At 57.6% G+C, this 17610-nt stretch overlaps 1 protein-coding gene across 2 annotated transcripts in view; it reads right to left on the bottom strand.

Annotated features, from left to right (window-relative positions):
* RBPMS2 (RNA binding protein, mRNA processing factor 2) overlaps positions 1 to 14471 on the bottom strand; it is a 45246-nt gene extending 30775 nt beyond the window's left edge. The window contains exon 1 of one of the 2 annotated variants that reach the window (XR_012895811.2): positions 13884 to 14471. Coding sequence is in view for 1 of the 2 variants with exons in the window: in XM_075897472.2 (XP_075753587.1) it covers positions 13884 to 13943 (60 nt within the window). In the remaining variant the exon portion in view is untranslated. The remainder of the gene's footprint in view (positions 1 to 13883) is intronic. The other variant, XM_075897472.2, reaches the window with a different exon arrangement.
* Positions 14472 to 17610: the final 3139 nt, after the last annotated feature.

Genomic DNA, 17610 nt, shown 5'->3' with positions numbered 1-17610 from the left:
GAGTGATGCAAGGAGCACGGGGCTTGCAAAACAAAGCCGGCAGGAAGGGAACATTTGGAATCTTAGCCATGAAGATTACAAGGAGGACGTTCGCTGGCAGCCTAATCTTTCCGGCCCAGCTATTCCAGCAGTGCGTGTTAGCGACAGGCACATCAGCCCCACATTAGGGGGAGCAGAGCCAATGATCCTTGGAAACTGAGCCCCACACACACACCAGTGACTGTCCCCTGCCCACCTCAGGCTGCTGCACTCCCCTTTACAGTCTGGCCCTTAAAGGGCAAAGTGCTAATGGGACGTAGTTAACTAGTCAAGTCCCAGCAAATTCTGCCTTCTTAGAGCTCAGAGTCAAGGCCAGAATCACAGGAGCTCTGGTGTGGCTCAGAAGAGGAGTCCTGCCTGAAGTCCCAGTCCCCTGCTCTAGCAAGAGGGCATCCCACATAGGGTCCAAATGCCGGAAGCCCTGTAGACCTGAGCCCCAGCGCAGGGTGCAAGGCTGTGGCTCAGCTAGCCCAGTGGTGGCCTCAAGCCTGGGGGAGAACCCCCCACAACACAGAGGGTTTGGTTTGGCTGGTCGGCGGCCAGGCGACTTCACATGGAAGCAGGCGTCTCCCCATCACTTGGGCTGTGGGCCACATGGCTGCAGCAGGTACCATTTTGAGTTAGGAGGCTCCAGGCAGGGGAGTTCAAAGCCAGTGCGGGATGGCTGGCAGCCTCCCCCTTTCGGAAGCGGAATGGTGCTGGCTGGCGCCAGGCAACCCCACACTGCAAGGCCCAGCCCTCAACCAAGCAGGAGAGCTAATAGTGGCTCCCAGTGGGGGGTGCCCCCACATCCCACCTTGGAGAGTCCAGCTCCAGTCAGAGCCCTCAAAATGCACCATAAACTATTCAGGATGGGGGGGTTGTTTACAGCCCTACTGTGCATGGAGGACCAGCTGCGGTGCTGCACCCCAGAAGTGGGCGCATCCCTGGAGGGGCTAAGGAAACACCGAATGCCCGCAGCCGTGCTACAAAGAGACTGTTTACTTGTCCCTTCAACACCCCCCACCCAAAGCAGATCCAGGCAGGCCGCTGACAAGCATATGGAGCTGCCTCTGAAGCCCTGTGGTTTGTGGCTTGGCCACACTGATCCAGTTGCTGAGACCAAGCCAAAGATCTTTCCACTCATTTGCATGTAGAAGAGTTGCCCATCCCCTTTACCCTCCATGCAGTCAGAGGCCACCCTTCCCCTTGGGTCACTAGGGCAGGGGGTACCTGATCCCACTAACAGCCGGACACTTACAATGGCAAGCCCCGCAGGGACGTCACTCTGGTGCCACAAGCCTCTATTGGATCAGAGACCCAGCCAGTAGCAGAGGACGAGAACGGGGAAAGACTTGGGTGCCCTGTGTGTCGTACATGGTGGTGAGACGCAGGGTTCCCTGTAAGCTGAGTAATTGGGGGGCCACCCAGGAGAGATTCAGGTGCTGCCCAGAAGTAATGCATGTGATGGATGCTCTACTAATGGTGCACACATGCACATAACTTTTTCAGCCCATGTGTGGAATAAATTGTAGGTAAGAGGGAACATTGGTGGGACAAAGACTTGTTCTGAGAGCACCAAGAGACTAGCCATTCACCTCCCACCCTCCTTGCTGCCTGGCTCCCTATGTACCATGCCCAGCCTAGCATGTTCAGCCTTTACAACTGGGACTGTCAAGCAGGAATGACACGCAGTCCTGGATAAGAATGATGGATGGAGCGAGAGGAAGCCTGTGCTAGTCCCCCCCAGGAGAGCATCAATATCTGGGCCCCACAACGTGCAACCGCTTCAAGGAAAGGGAAGGCAGCCTGAGGAAGCCTTGGGTGTCCATGATAGTCCGGGTTTGTGGCAGGTACTGGAAGCCGATACAGATACAGCTGTGCTGGCTACAAGGCAGAGCCATGTGCACACTTGGGATGTTCCCTGCCTCATCCAACAGGAGAGCAAAGAGTCCAGCATTCCTGCACATCTGGGTGGGAGCTGCTCTAAGCCAGGCCTCTAGCCCAGCCACAGCGGGTAGGGCAGGATACAGCCCCGAGCCAGGCGGGAAGTCGTGGGTTTCTGCCTGACGGAGCAGGAAACCTACAGCTAGAGATTAGCGTGGTGCACCAGGCTCAGCACCGTGTGCACCCAGCGATTAGGCTCGCGGGCCCTGCCTGGTGTCCCCCTGTGGTGCAGTTGCCAGTTCAGCAGCAAGCCGGTTTACTGCTCTGCTTGCCCGGCTTCCCTCTCTGGGGCGTTTTGGATGGTGTCGTGGCCCCGTCGGCCACAGGAGCACCTGCTGAAACGGCAGCTTTTCGCTGGCCCTGCCATGTGATCAGGGAACACAAATCTGCCATTTAAACAGATCGCTCACATGCATGATGGGCAAGAGATGCTCCACCCCAGACACCCAGAGCTCAGCAGAAACCATCAGTTCCAGAAAGCCCTGGCCTGGTCCCAGGCTAGCCAGTGGCATCAGTAGCGCCGAGTGCCGGGATGCAGCTGGGGAATAAGGAACAGCCGCCATCTCACAGGCCACGCAGCCAGGCCTGTCTAGTGTTCGTTGTACGAGGCGACAGTGCCCCTTGAACGTGAGGTTCAGAATCCATGAGGCGCATCTGCCTGGTGCTCACACGGAGCTGGCTGGGGAAGGTTCCTCACACCGAGGAGTCGGGTCGCCCCGGCGACACCACACAACCGGGCCATTCAGGAAGCGGGTGTTGAGACCACAGGGGCGATAGCTCACAGGCAGTCACCCCGCTAGGCAGCTTGTGTTGGAGGCAGGTGAGGTGGTCTGGCCAGGTCCTAGTGACTGAGCCCTTGCGCTACAGTAGCACAGAGCCCAAGGCCTGGGGTGACTCCGGACGCAGCTGCTCACCCCTACAGGAGTTTGGGGCAGGGAAGCTTGCCCAGCCTATGCTGCATCTGACCTGGGGAAGCAAGAACACCTGGATCCACAGCCACCAGCCTCCAGCAGAGCTGTCAGGGCTGCCCCTCGCCTAGGTGTATATCTGCTCTGCAGCTGTGGAGCACTGGCTTTACCAGCCCCTCTGCCTGGCTTTACTAGGCCTAGATGTTCAGTTTGAGGGACATGCATGCCAGTGAGCAGCTGCCCTCTAGTTCCTCAGGGGGATGGCTCCCTGCAGATGTGCTTGCTTAACATCCCTAACAGGTACCCCCCTCACCTGCCAGCAGTACCCCATCCCAGCCGGTCGCCAAGCCCTGGCACATGCTACAGAGCCCTAGCGAGCCTCACACCAGTTGCCTTCAAGCTAGCCCCTAGCCTGGCTCTGCAGCATCCTTCCCGAGGCTGGGCAGGGAGGTGCCAGCTCTCTGGAGATAGCCCCTGACCGAGGAGCTGCAGGGGTAACAGGAGTTGCCTGAAGCAGCAACAGGCCTTGCCCAGCAGCCCCACAGCTCCTGAGGCCCTGTAGTCCGGACACCAGCTTCAGCAGCCCACGGGAGGCACTGAACCCAGCCTGTACTAGTCCTGGGCCAGCGCTGCTGGGGATGGGTCTACATTAGGGATAGGCAAGAAGGTCTCCACAGGCCAGATCTGGCCCCACCAAGCAGGTGGATCCAGCCCAGAGACCCTGCTGCTCCCCCGCCCCCAGGCCAATTAGGACCTGGGGGTAGGGGAGCATGTAAAACCTTCTCCGCTCTGAGTAGCGCTTCAAAGCACCACATGCTCCTGGCAGGGTGGGAGGAGACTCTGAGCACTCTCCCACCCCCCAAGTCCTAATTGGCCTGGGGGCAGGGGAGCAAGGGAAGTCTCCTCCCACACCAGAGTCATGTGCACCTTGGGGAGGGAACATGGGGTGGGGGGAAGGCACTCCCTCACCCCCATACCAATTGTCTGGGGAACCCGGAAATACTGGCCCCACCTCTTCCACTCAATGCCCCGCCCCTTCCTGTGGAGCCTAGGGCCCCTTCAAAAATTTCCAAAGTGCCCCTGGCAAAAAATGATTGCCCAGCCCGGTTTACAGGGAGCCATGCTCTGGGCCCCCTCCCACGGCTAGCCCTGGGGTGGGGATGAGGTTGAGGTGTCCGCACAAGGGCAGGAAGCCCAGAAGGGTCAAAGAAAGGGCCAAGTTAGGACCGAGAAGAGGGACAACGCTGTGAGAAACCAGTCAAGAGAACACAGCTGGGGAGAACACAGCTTCCCACCCCCTCCAACCCGAGGGAGCCCTGGAACAGCTACCAAGGGGGCCATGGGGCACAGAGTGCTGGAAGGGCTGCATGCAGGGCTACCCATGCTAGCTGGGCTCTTGGTACCCAAGTGACCAGTTCCAAGCCACCACAGCACAAGCTTAGCCAGCTGTGCTGCTGCCAGGGCCTTGATTCGAGCCAGGTCAAGGATCTACCCATGCAGGCTCCTCTGAGCCACGTGTCCCAGCAGGGGTTATGCCCAGAGCCCAGGCAGCCCACCTAGGGGGTGTTTGGGCCATTCCCTAGGTCAGCTCAGGATGCTCCAGAAACCAGGTGGGCCAGGGCAGAGCCCAAGAGGAGCCCTGTCTGGCCAGGCACACCAAGGCCTTTAGAATAGCTGCAGAGCTGCCATCTTCCTTCCACATCCCATATGCCCTGCCCCCCGGGGAGCTGAACGAGAATCACAAGGCAGAGGCTGGGCCCCAACCCACTTGGTTCTTTCCCAAGCTTGGGCAGCCTCTGTATAGCCAGCCTGTTGCAGGGGAAAATGCAGCAAGATCCCCTGACCAGAATACCCTGCACCTCTGGGATTCTCCCAATCCCTGGGCCCAGCTCACCCACCCGGTGGTTAAGGTCAGTGCTTTGAGGCCAGGTGGTGCCGGGGCTCAAGGCAAATCCCTCCTACAAGCCACTGCGGAGCTCCTGGCCAGGATCCATGCATGGCACGGCGTGCAGGCAGCCATGGAGTCGGGGAAGCCATGGGACAGGGCTGTCTGCCTTGGACTCCCATCTAGGGGCTATGAATGGGGACCAAGGATTAGTACGTGACAAACCTGCACATGGGGTAGCTCAGCCTAGGCCAGGGTAGGCTGAGTACAGCCCGTGGGCTGGATCCAGCCTGCTAAGCCACCAGACCTGGCCCACCACAGCCCCATGGGGCAATGGCCAGTCTTCCTGCCTGCCACTCAGCGCCTGGTTGTGGGGGCCCATGTTCATTTGTGCACCTGAAAGGGAGGGGCTTTGCATGCTAATCCCAGCACAGCTGTGCAGTTCCCATTGTCCAGAAGCCAGCCAATGGGAGCTGCCTGGGCCGTGCTTGTGACACAGGCAGTGCGTGGCCTGTAGGGTGCAGAGCACATGGCCCATGCAGCCAGCTGGTTGAACAGCATGTGGGGCTGCTGCAGGCAGGGAGCCTGCCCACAGGTCCCACCAGGCTGCTGGCCAGGAGCTGCTTAAGAGCAAGCAGCTCCCAGACAGGGTCTATACCCAGCACCCCAGTCACAACCCCCTCCCAGACCCTGCACCCCCTCCTCCAGGTCAGACCCCCTTCACCCAGCCTCCAGCTAGACCCTGCCCCTCCTCCATTAGGACCATAGAACAACCTGGCCCTAGATCAAAGTTTGACCCCCTTTCTCCCCCCCCCAGATGATCACTGCTGTTGGGGCTCCCCTCTCCACTGCACCTTCATGATCACCCCCTGCTATTCCCCACCCCAGGCAGCAGCACCCCTGGGGAATGCAGGCCGGACGACTCTGGTGGCTGCACATGGGCCCTTGCTAGGCCAGAGGTCGCTCTCTGTCTGCAGCTCTGGCCCCAGTGCAGGAAGTTCCTGAGGCACCTGTTTCTGCCAGCCCCTGGCCACTGCCTTCTAGCAGATAGGTTGGCACCGCCTCCACCCCAGGATGTCAGCAGCAGGGGGCACCATCCGCCTGGACCACTGCCTGGAGCGCTGCTTGCTGAGGTCTGCTACAGCTGGTCTATGAGGACATGCTTCCCCTCCTCCCACGCATGGGCCGGAACTCCGCTTCCGCAGGAGTGCCTCCTCGCTCCACCTGCCAGGCTGGCACCACAGCCCCTGGCCCCCTGCGCAAGCGCCTCCCAGGTCGTAAAGGGCCGGTTTACGAGAGTCCTGGAGGACTGAGACAGGTTTCTGCGAGTGTGCCCAAGGGGGTGGGGCTGGCTGTGCACCAAATGCCAGCGAGGCCACGGAGCCCAGGAGCATGTTCAGGCCCCTGGGACGCACCCCTACTTTACTTGGGCTAGGGCCTCCTCTTGGTATGCAGCTCGGGCTTGGACTAACACCATGCCCAGCAAGCAGCTGGGCAGACTTCACTGCTACTCCGACCTCTGAAAGTCCCCAGCATCCTCTCCCACTGTGGCTTGGGTTTTCCTTGGCGGGACGGGAGACCCCTGATGTGACGGCCATGTAGCCACCCCAGCTGTCAGAGGATTGGTACCACAGCGCACCCGCGAATATCAGGCTGGGACAGATGAAGGCAGCAATTTAGGGGTCTAATGAAGTAATTGGCAGACAAACGGTACCCTCATGACGATCACGTTGAGGACCCCGTCCAGCATTTCTCAGGTCAGCAACTGCATCATGTACAGCCACTCCAGAAGATGGTAACCTAGTGCAGAGATTTCTTTTTATCTTGAACTGGGCCTTGAAACATCACCAGATTTCAGCTCTCTCGCCATGCCACAGAGGGAGGGAGGGGTCACTCCACCATACGCATGTGGTGTCTTTACAGCACAGGCGTTTCCCTGGCCTTCTGCAGAGGCAGCTGCCATTTCAGACTGAGTCACGTGACTGGTTTTCCTGCTCTGACTACGTGTCAGAGGGGAGAGAACACGTTAGAGTTTAATCTTACGACTTGCCTGAATGGGTGCACCACCTTAGACAGGTCACAGGGAAGGACTGGTTGAGCTTTTGAGATTAGATATTAAATTCTTCCCTGTTAGACCAGTGAAGTGAATCTAAACCAAGCCAGGAGGTCCCATTTGCTTGCCTGCTGTACAGAGGTAATGCCTACTGAGGTTAGAACTAGTCAAGAAACATTACAAGACGCTGGGGATCGTGGAACTCACTTCCACAAGATGGAAGCCAAGAGCATAGGAGGTTTCACAGGAGAAACCAGGCTATGTACATGAATAGCCTTAGGACAGACATTTATCGTGACAAAGCCTCCTGCAAGATGGCACTCAGCCATTAAGCGGCCAAGTAAATGGATAGGTGCAAAGTAGACACTCGACTGGTGTGCTCATGGCACTGGTAGGATTCTACCTGCCCCCTCAAAGCAGGACCGCCCCCCGCTGCATGACGTGCCCAGTGCCTGTCGCATCAAAATGCAGCTGTGGATTTAGAGGCAGAGCTTTTTGCCCAACAGCTGTGGCCTAGGCCCAGTTTCAGTTTTGTATTCAGAGCGATGGTGCTTGGCAGCAAAACCAAGGAAGGTTTTAGGATTGGACAGCAGCTCCCTCTCCCCGTGTCTCCCACATCGCAAGCAGCATACGAAGGAGGAAACCCAAGACACCATTTGACTACATGGAACAGGGGCACGTTGCTTGCACAGCTCTGCAGGGAAAGCTGGTGCTCATGACCACGGGACCATAGGCAATGCATTAAGGAGACATTGGAGCAAGGTTGTTTCCTCTGTCAACTAGAGACTAGGGCTAAAAGCCTCCTGCTTTAGCAATGGCAGGGATTTCAGGGAAGGGGAACAGCCCAACAGATAGGCTTCACATCAGAAAACACATCAGAAAACAGTTGTTTTGGGAGAGGTGTCATTAAGACTACATCGTGTCTGCTGGAGAGGTGCAGAAGTGGAAGACAGGGTCCTAAAGCCAGGCAGTAGTTCCCCCCGGGAATCTGTAGCCATGTTCTAGTGGTAGCTCTCAAACTGTGGTCCTGACACCCTCTCAAGTGTGCTGGAGGTTTGCAATCACATTGTACTGTCACCCCTACTTCTGTGCAGCTGGTAGAGGCACTGCCTTCTCGTATTGCCCAGCTCTGAGCAGCAGCTGCTGGCCAGGTGCCCCAGCTCTGGCAGCAGCAAAGGTGGCATGGTATTTCTGTACTTCTTGGTCCCACCACCCTAGCAGAGTCCTCAGACCTTTAAATAGGTCACCTATTTTACACTTGTCAGAAGGCCCCCATGCTTTGACTGCAGCAGTGAGAACGGTACTACATGTGGTACCAATCACTTGGGGGAATCATCACAGCCTGAAATATTTTGGGGGGCCCAGCGAAGAGTTTGAAAACCCCTGTTCTTACAGCATGGGCAAGCAGTGCATAAAGGTGCTCAGCCATGGAGACAGAAGTCCTCAGCTGGGAGCTCACGATAGCTACAGCCAAACTCTACTGGGGTGCAGACCAGGGAGAGGGGGAAAATGGTCACTGCGCATCAGAAGCATTTGCAGCGAGATCTCATTGGACCCTTGCGAGTTATTGAAGGACGTGGAATTGGGAATCAGAAGTAGGTCCACAAATGCACCATCTACCACAGGAATAGGATTCCTAGATCTGTCCTCCAGGCACTTTAGTGACATACAATGCCGACACCCCCCACCACCACCACCACCACCACGAGACTAGAGGCTGTTAGGAGAACAACGCTGGAACCTACCGAGATGTTCTCAACAATCCTGGCAATAAAGGCACTGGTACAGCCCTGGCTCTCCTGTTTTCCTACTCTGCTCAGGAAGCAGCAACTGAGGATAGGAAAGCATGTGGGTGTGGTGCCAAAGAGTGACTAATAGGCCCTGTGGTACAAGGCACAGGACAGAGAGGGGGGAGTGTAAAGCGATGGCAGCTAGTGCTACTAGCTACCCAAACTCTCCATAGTAAGGAATGGAGACCTTTCGAGGTCAGGAGAGCCCTCTTGGAGGGGTGGCAGGAGCCTAGCTGGAGACAAGGACGTTCACTTGGGGAGAAGGCAGCTTAAGCATAACTGAGGTCAGACTACAGTCCCTTTAAAGGGGGAAAGAATAAGATCTGGCCATATGGTCCCATGTGGGACACACAAGGCTCCACCAGCAGAATTCGCAAACAAAGTATCTTGCCAGCTGGAGACCAGTAAGAGTGATGAGCAGGGAGGCTACCCAGAGCCTCAGCAGGTCAGTCTGGAAGAGGTTGAGTTTCCATCAATCACTCTAGCCAAGCCTGAATTAAACTCATTTTGTCCAAGGGAGACAAAGCCAGCCTGGAACCGGAAGGTGGAGAATAGAAGAACTTCAGCAGGAGTCGGGATTCCTGTTGAATGCTCAGGTGAGGTAGCCTCTAGCTAGGGTAGCAGATGGACAGAGATTAGTCTCGAGTCAAATGAGATCCCACAGCTTCACCAGGTCTCTGCCCCAACCTCACAAGTGCCTCCAATCCCCCCCATTGTTTGTGCTACTGGCTAGTAGCCATATGGAACCTCGTGGCGGAGGAAGGTAAAAGTTAAACTCCCACCATACGAGGGGGCAGCATGACAGCCATCTAGCAGATCACAGCAATACTGCTGGGAATTCAGTGTTGGGGCTCCATTGCACTTCCCTGCCCCTAGCTGTAGGTACAGCACCAGGCCCACAGGGGCCCTGAGGTGCTCGTGCAGCAGCAAGATGTGGACATGTGAATTTGGTACACAGGCTAAACCAAAGCAGCAGTGCTGCATGCTAGGACGGCTTGCCTGAGCCAAGTTGGGGGCTGGAGGAAGGGCTGTAGAGACAACTCTGCGTATCAGTTGGGAATAGCTTGGCACATGTCTCGTGGACAGATGACTGGCTTCGACATGTAAACAAAGGCTAGCGCTAAGTGGCAGCGTATCAAGTTTGGAGGTGTCTGGTGAGGTAGGCCAGAGAATGGTGTGAGGCCCTACTATTTAAGCTTTCCATTATGGCCAGCAGTGGGAGAGAGGCATATTAACGAGATCTGCTGAGGACTGTAATCAGGAGGGATTGGGAAGGGGAAGGGCTAGGAGATTAGGTGCCAGTGAGGTTACATTTGGGAGCTACCCAGTGCCAAGTGGGGAGAAGGAGCATTAAGCCAAGGTACGTGTCCAGTGGGAGAGACATTGTTTTGATGAGACATTTAAAGGCTCCTTATCAGAGGGGTAGCTGTGTTAGTCTGAATCGGCAAAAACAAGTAGTCCTGTGGCACCATATAGACTAACAGATTTATTGGAGCGTAAGCTTTCATGGGCAAAGACACACTTAGTCAGATGCATGTAGTGAAAATTACATGCATCTGACGGAGTGGGTCCGTCAGATGCATGTAACTTTCACTACATGCATCTGACGAAGTGGGTCTTTGCCCATGAAAGCTTGTGTGCCAATAAATCTATTGGTCTATATGGTGCCACAGGACTCCTCGTTGCTTTTAAAGGAGCCTTATAGACACCAGCTTTGATGGAAGTTTACCATGTTAATTTGGTCTCCTGTGCCACATCACCCATGCAGAGGAAGTCTAGGAAGAGACGTCAGAGGGCATTCTGGGCACAAAGCAGTGTTCCTGGGGCAGGAAGGGTTGGCTCCGAGTGAAAATGCCAGGTACAATACTGCTCGCCTCAAACCATGAGGCGCAAGAATAGCCATCGGTCAGAACTCAAGTGAGCTATGGGTCAACATTGGCAACACTGACTACAATTCTAGTCAGTTTCAGGACCCAAAGGCAAAGAGACAAACAACGCCCTGCTGGCGTTAGTCACTTAAGCAGATCTGAGACCCCCCACGCAGCAGGGGAATGGGCTGTACCAGGAAGAGGCAGTCTTGCTAAGCATATTCTCAAGTGCCCAGAGCACACATGGAGGAGAACTCCCCTCCATGCCAAGCCCCCCAGGTGGCATTTGTAGCCCAAGGAGCAGAGCCGCTAGCCTGATGTGCATTCGGCATTGGACGCATCTCCCTCAGATGCAGATACCAAGGCGAGAGAGGCAGGTGGGTCTGTAAACAAGGGCTTATGCGATGGAGAAAGGGGGAGGGGTCAGATGTGAGAGGACACCACGTGATCCTGTCCAGCTGCACAATGCTCTTCCCCAAGCAGCGGTTCAAGCCCTGTACCTTTGGGCATTAGGCAGCTACACCCAACAAGGAACCCCGGGCGTTCCCTAGAGTACAAGGCTGCTGAGGGGTGGGGCCGGCCCTGTGGAGACCTACTGTTCTCTTCTCTAAGCCCTCGCTGCTTGTCTGCGTCCTCAACACCCATGCAGCTCTGCCCATTTTAGGATTGCAGATGCTGCCTTCCCCCTAACCTGGGGCATGCACAGCAGCTCCCTCCATGGGAGAACCAGGAGGGGGAGAAGTCAACCAATTGTTTCATTCACCTTGGTTCTCACCCGGCTTGGTGGGCAAACATAGACACCGTTTAGAAACTGGCTTTCTTGGAAGAGTCAAGTCTCATGCTTATGCCACAAGTCAGTCAGAAGGGCCAGATGACACTGCCACAGCACGGCAAGGTAGGAACGTGACAATGCCTGGACATAGCCAAGGAGAGCAGAACCACGAGTCCCGCCTTCACTAGACCAGCCACAGCTCTCAGCCAACACAGCAATAGGAAACCTTACTCCAGCATGAACATGGGACAAATTACCTTGCCCAACACTTGCTAGTGCACACCATAGTGAGCCAGTTAGTAGCTGAAATGACTCTCACCTGACAAATTAAGTGACCCAGGAGCTCGGATTTCAGACATCCTGCAGGCCAGTGAAGAAGCAAATCAAGGACCCACAATGGGTTTCCCAGGCATTAGTAGCTAGGCTGTACTGTACGAGACTGCCATGGCTAGTGCCCATCAGCTGCTGGTAACAAACCCCTCCCTGTGTTCTCAGGGCATTAATTGGACTAGCCTGGTGAATTGGGGTGAGAGGGAGAGGGGAGATTAAGGAAGTGCCAAGTGGGGGGCAAATCTGAACCTAAATCATGACTAGAAAGTCAGGTGGGCATGAAATGCTGCTACCGCATCTCTAGAGCCCTGCACAGACAAAGTGCGTATCTGCATCTGCAAAAACAAGCCATGGATAGCCACACCCATGGATGCGGGTTCCCACAGATATACGGCAAGTATCCACGGATCTGCATCTCCAGCTGTACCGGGGCACTAAGCGGTCAGTAGACCCCCTTTGCCACCTAACCCCCCCCCCCCCCAGGGTGATTGAGTAGGGTAGTGCCTGTCCTTTCCAACCGTACAGTGCTTTGAGTCATCTCACACCACTTGCCAGTCAAATCTTCCCCACCACTGCTCAGAGATCTCCTTTGTTCCAGCAACCCCCCCCCCCCCCACCTCCAAAAACAGCCAGAGGTAGGGCAGGCAGCATCAGAATTAAGAGGTTCCCAGATGCAGCTGTGGGGAGTTCATTGATCAAGAGCGCCACATGTGTCGCCAACATACAAGAGTGTTTCGTCCAATGCTGGGGTGGAAACACGGCCGCCATTCTGCACCAGCAATGCTACACGGCTCCTGCTAGGAGAGCTGGGGGAGGGGGCAGGAATAGCCTAGCCAACTGAAGCCGCAAGGAAATCGGCACGTCCCTCCAGCCCGGAGGGCTGCCCACACATGGCAGATATGTCAGCACCCAGAGGTCAGCATCCTTGGGACTTACTTCCAAGGCTTCTTGGAGCCCCAGGAAGGGTCAGAGAGCATGCGAGGGTCCCCCAGAACAGTAACTCAAGGGGGATAGACTCTGGTGCAGGAGGAGGATATCATGATCCATGGATCATCTCCCCTGCTGCCCAGCAGTACGCCACAAGGAAGGAGTCAGAGCAGTGCAGCCAGCCGGACACCAAGCAAAAGGGTGTTGTTCTGGGTGTCTCCAGCACATGCCAGTGTCCCAGGCTGTTCTGCTTGCCCTTGCCGCACAGGCGCTCAGAGCCAGCCCACTGCCCAGCACAAAGCGAACCAGAGTCCAGATCTGCACCATCACCAGGGAGGAGACAAAGGGGGCAGACAAGCCCGCAGGGGCTCTTACCATCCTCCCCCCGCAGTACTGGAAGTGGGTGGAGGTCTCCAGCCACACGCAGCAGTGCTGTGCTGGGGCAGGCTCAGCACACTGCAGCCAGGGGGTCCCCTCAAGGCTACAGGCTAAGGGGCCTTGCTCTCCTGCCCCCTGGGGCTCCAGCCCCTGGCCAGCCTAGCCTTGCCCACCTCCCCAAGGTCACACAGGAGGTCAAACCAGAATGAGACTGGGTGATGGGCCGGACCCCACCTGGCCCCCGCAAGCTAGTGCTGTCCAGGGGCAGAACAGGGAGTGGACCATGCCGATCCCCCAGACTGGTGAACACACCAAGGCCCCTCTCCACACCCCGCCAGGCCTATGTCATCCACCACACCCGGGACTCTACCAGCCCCCCCCCCCCCAGCTTTAGGGTGAAGGGTGTCACCCTCCCCCCCCCCCAGCCTGCAAGACCCCTTCTACCCAGCGATACCAGCTGGAACCGGCTGCACCAAGTAAGGGGGGGGGGAGAGAAGGGGTAGGACAGATCCTAGACCCAGCCAGGATTTCTTTGGACAAGATCCAGCCAGGTCACGGAGGGCTCCCCAAAGCTGCTGCTTTCGGGTTAGGGCAGCCCCGCCCCCGCCCCCCAGCCACGCAAGGGGCTCCGCGGTGAGCTAGGAGGAAGAGCCCCCCCCCGGCCAAGCCACCCGCAGCTCCACGCCCGGGCTCCCACCTGGCAGCTTTTCCGAAAGTTAGTTTGCTCCGCGGCGGCTCCGCTCCGAGCCGGAAGAGCGGGGCTCTGCCCGCCCAGCGAGCCCGGCCCCAGACACGGGGGCCGCTTCGGGACGAGTGCGCCCCCCCCCCAAGGGGAAGCGGGGCGCGCTTGGGGACCAGCCCGGGGCAGGCACCCCGGCGAGCCGCGCTCAGGCCCCCCCACCCGGAGGGGGGCAGCCCCAGGCCCTCCCCGGGTCCCGACTCCCCACTGCACCCCTGCGAGCCCCCCCCCCCCAGGCAGGGGCAGCCGGCCCCGCTCCCGGCCCTACCTCCTCCTCGAGGTTGTTGCTGCTGGCGCTGTGCTCGCTCTCCTTGTTGAGGTTGCTCATGGCGGGGGTGCGAGGGGCTGAGTGGCCGGTCCTGGGCTCCTTGCAGCGGCTTTGGCCGGGGATCGTAGGGCTGCCCGCGGGCTTGGCTCGCTTGGGGGCGGGGGGGAGCTGCGGTCCCGGGCCGGGCTGGGAAATGGTGCCGGGGGGGTGGCGCTGGGGTGCAGCCGGGTGCGGGGTGCCCTGGTGCTGCCCGGGAGGGTGCGGGCCGGGCCGGTTGCTGCCCAGCGCGGAGGGGTGCGGCGTGGGCGAGGTGCGCGGTGCAGGGGGCCGAGGCGGTGCGGGGTCTTTGTACCCGGCCGGGCTCACATGGGGTTGGCGGGGCAGCAATCAAGGGAGGGGGAAGGTGCCAACGAGCTGCAGCCGGCCCCGAGTGCAGCCCCGAGCCGCCGCCTGCGCCTTTTCAATACGGTCATCAATGGCTCGGCGCAGCCCGCCCGGGCGGGGAGGGGGCTCAGCTGGGCTCCGGCCCGGCCCCTCGCCCTGCATCACCGTCTCCCGGGGAACCCGCAGCCAATCCCCGCCGCCCGCAGCCAACTTTCCTGCCCCCCCTCCCCTCCCGGCCGCTTTTTTTTCCACGAAAAACTTTTTAAACTTTGATGAACTCGCACGATTGAACTTTCTTAAAGGGCCAGCGGCCCCGTTCCGGGCCCCCGCTGTGCCGGGCCGCTCCCCCGCCTCTGGCCGAGCCCCCGGCTTCCCCCACGCCGCAGCAGGCCGGCCACGCCCCCACACGGCAACCCCCCCCCCCGGGCGGCTTTGGCCCTTCCCCTCCCCCCGCACAAAGCCCGCAGGCAGGCGCCGCCGGGTCGGATCCGCCCGTGGGCCCCGAGGTGCCTGGGCAGTGGCAAGGCGACGGGCCTTGCGGCTGGGAACTCCCCAGGCTGATCTCCCTAGGGAGAGGTTGGCTGAAGCCCTGAAGCAGGAAGTGCCATCGAGCGAGGGGAGTCTGGTGCATCTCAGCACGTCGCCCTGGGCCCCCCTCTATCCCCTGGATCCAGCCCAGACGTCTCCCCCCGCAAAGACCGGCGGGGGGGGGGGGGGAGGGGGGGGGGGGGGGGGGGGGGGGGGGGGGGTTTGGCCCCAATGCCCTCTGGACCTGCCAGTGGCCTGGCAGCAGGGTAAAGAGCCTGGCTCAATCCTGCCGCCTGTGAGCACCCAGACTTGGTTGGCTCACCCAGTCTCTGAGGGGCCCCCTGTTAGTCTGGGTCTGCAAAAACCAGGAGGCGGCTGGGGCACCTTGAAGAGTAACCCATGTATTTGGGCATAAGTGTAAAATTAAGGCATCTGGCAAAGTAGGTTTTACCCAGGAACGTTTGTGCCCAAATACATCTCTTAGGGTGTGTCTACACTGCACACTTATTTCAGAATAAGCTATTCTGGAAGATATCATCCAAAATAGTTTATTCCGAAATACCACGTCTACACTACAGGGAACCCTGGAAAGGAGTCCCAGGCAGGCTCCCCTAATGTAGACGCACTACCTTGATTTAGAGCCCCAGGAAGCACTGGAGTAATTAGTTTGAATGGGGAGGAACTATTTTGAAATCGCAACAGTGGAGCGTCCACGCTACAGCTATTTTGAAATAGCTGTTTCAGAAGAGGCGCTATTCCCCGTGAAATGAGGCGTACAGAAGTCAGAATGAGCCACCTGTTATTTCGATTTCCAAATAACAATTGCTCGCATTGTTATTTCGGAATAACGGCTGTTACTCTGAAGTAACGCTGCTGTGTGGACGCACCCTTCGTCTCTGCGGTGCCACAGGACTCCGGCTTATTTTCCCCATGAGAAGTTGGTCCGATAGAAGATATCACCCCCCCACACACACCTGGTTTCTACTCTTCTGGGGCCCACAGGGAGTAGCAGTGGATGCATTCCCCTCACAGGCTCTCACACTGTCGCCCCAATTCTAATGTCTGAATTAAACACATTTAACTGCTCCTACTTCCGCAACAGCATCCAGAGACCAATGTAATCCAGGACGGTGGCACCACCCAAACCCAGTTCTAGCATCCGGGGGGATTCTATGGAACTGGTGGAATTTTCAGGATGGGGGGTCTAATAAGGGCTGGATCCATGAGATCCATTTTTCCGGTGTGGTTATGCCAGGATGCGTAGATCTCCTTCCTTTGGCTCAAGGGAGCAGCTAGATCTGATCTCCATTTAAGCCAGCAGAATTTACCAGACTGCTAACCGCTGCTCATCTCCCTACTGTTGGAAGGCCTGCCCCTGGGGCGTGGGGGAGAGAGCAGGAGAAACAGTGATCCTAAAAGAGAGGAGGGAGCCTGTGAGCTCTGTGACAGCAGAACACTTGGAATCGTTCGTCTGCCTTTGGACTGTGTGCTCCAGGCACAAGGTGGGGTCTTTCCTTTGTGTGGCTTGTGACTATCTGCCGAGTGGGATTTTTGTTCTTGTGCCTCATTGAAAACATCAGTAAATGTAACTTCCCATGACGGGAGGCAGGAAAGAGCCTTTTTGGGACATGCACATTTGGATTTCACTGTGCAAAACTCACACACCAGACAGGTGGGAATTGTCAGATCTGAAAGAGGTAACGAATCCCAGGGCTTCCCAGGGTCACTAGGCGGTGTGACACACATGCTTTGTTCATGAAGATGGCAATTCTAGTCCCGCTCGCGCTAATTCTGCTGTTTACATAGAGAACAAGACTAGCCATTGTGACTGCACCCATAAAATCCATAGGGGTCCCACCAATAATCAGATCTAGCATCTGGACCCAATGAATTTTGACCCTCCCCTGCAAATTCCGATGCCTGGATAGAGAACTGACACTGGTCCCTGTTGTGTTTGACTGGAGGGTTGTTGAATAATCCTGTAATTGCTTCTCCGCCCTATCCTCCTCCTTGCACTTCTTTGCTCTTTAATTTAGCGGGGCAAGGAATCATGTGATCGCCACGGCGGCTCCTTCCCGTAGCTGGGGTTGCTGTGGATTTACCAAGCCTGCCGTAAATGCGTTTGAATCTTCAGCTCCACTCTTGTCTGCAGAGCGAGGCCACGTGCGGGTAGAAGGCCTGCGTCCCGTTCTACGCTGCGGCGTCCATTGCGAGTGGATCTGCCACCGCGGATCTGCAACACCTGCTTCTAAATACGGCAGGGCCGACACAGCTCTAAAGCAGGCCCCACCCCCAACCTCGGGGCGGCCTCTACTTTGTTTAAAACTTCATTTCCCCCCACCGGCTCTTGTTGCCTGGGGCTGTTCGGGCAGGTGACTGGCAGGCAGTGGGATCCAGCAAGCAGCGTGTGGGAGCTGGAAGCAGAGATGGGCCCGTTTGTCCCAGCAGACGGCGTGTCTGGTGAATTTCGGTTGGTGAACTGTCATGCTTCGGCAGAGTGCATGTGAACCACTGACGTGACCATTCGCTGAGGATGCCCTATTGAGGCCATGTGTTTAGTCCCCAAAGTCAGAGCTTCCCAGAGTCTGCTCCGTGGGATCTAGCTGATCACACCGTGCGGCTCTTCCAGTGCACAGCTGACTGCAGCACAGACAGCTATAGTACATTCAGTGCCTTCTGGGAAGCAGGCTGCTGTTGGCACGGGGATGTGGGATGGGAGGGGATTGGGGCAGGGATGGCTGTGAACGGGAGGGAGGCCGATGGCTCTGAGAGGACACGGAGGTGATCTGTGGGACCACAGCAGGGAATTGGGGAG

This window comes from Pelodiscus sinensis, chromosome 14, assembly GCF_052426305.1.
Source record: "Pelodiscus sinensis isolate ZL-2025 chromosome 14, ASM5242630v1, whole genome shotgun sequence".
NCBI lineage: Eukaryota > Metazoa > Chordata > Testudines > Trionychidae > Pelodiscus > Pelodiscus sinensis.
This window is presented reverse-complemented; position numbering and strand designations above follow the sequence as displayed.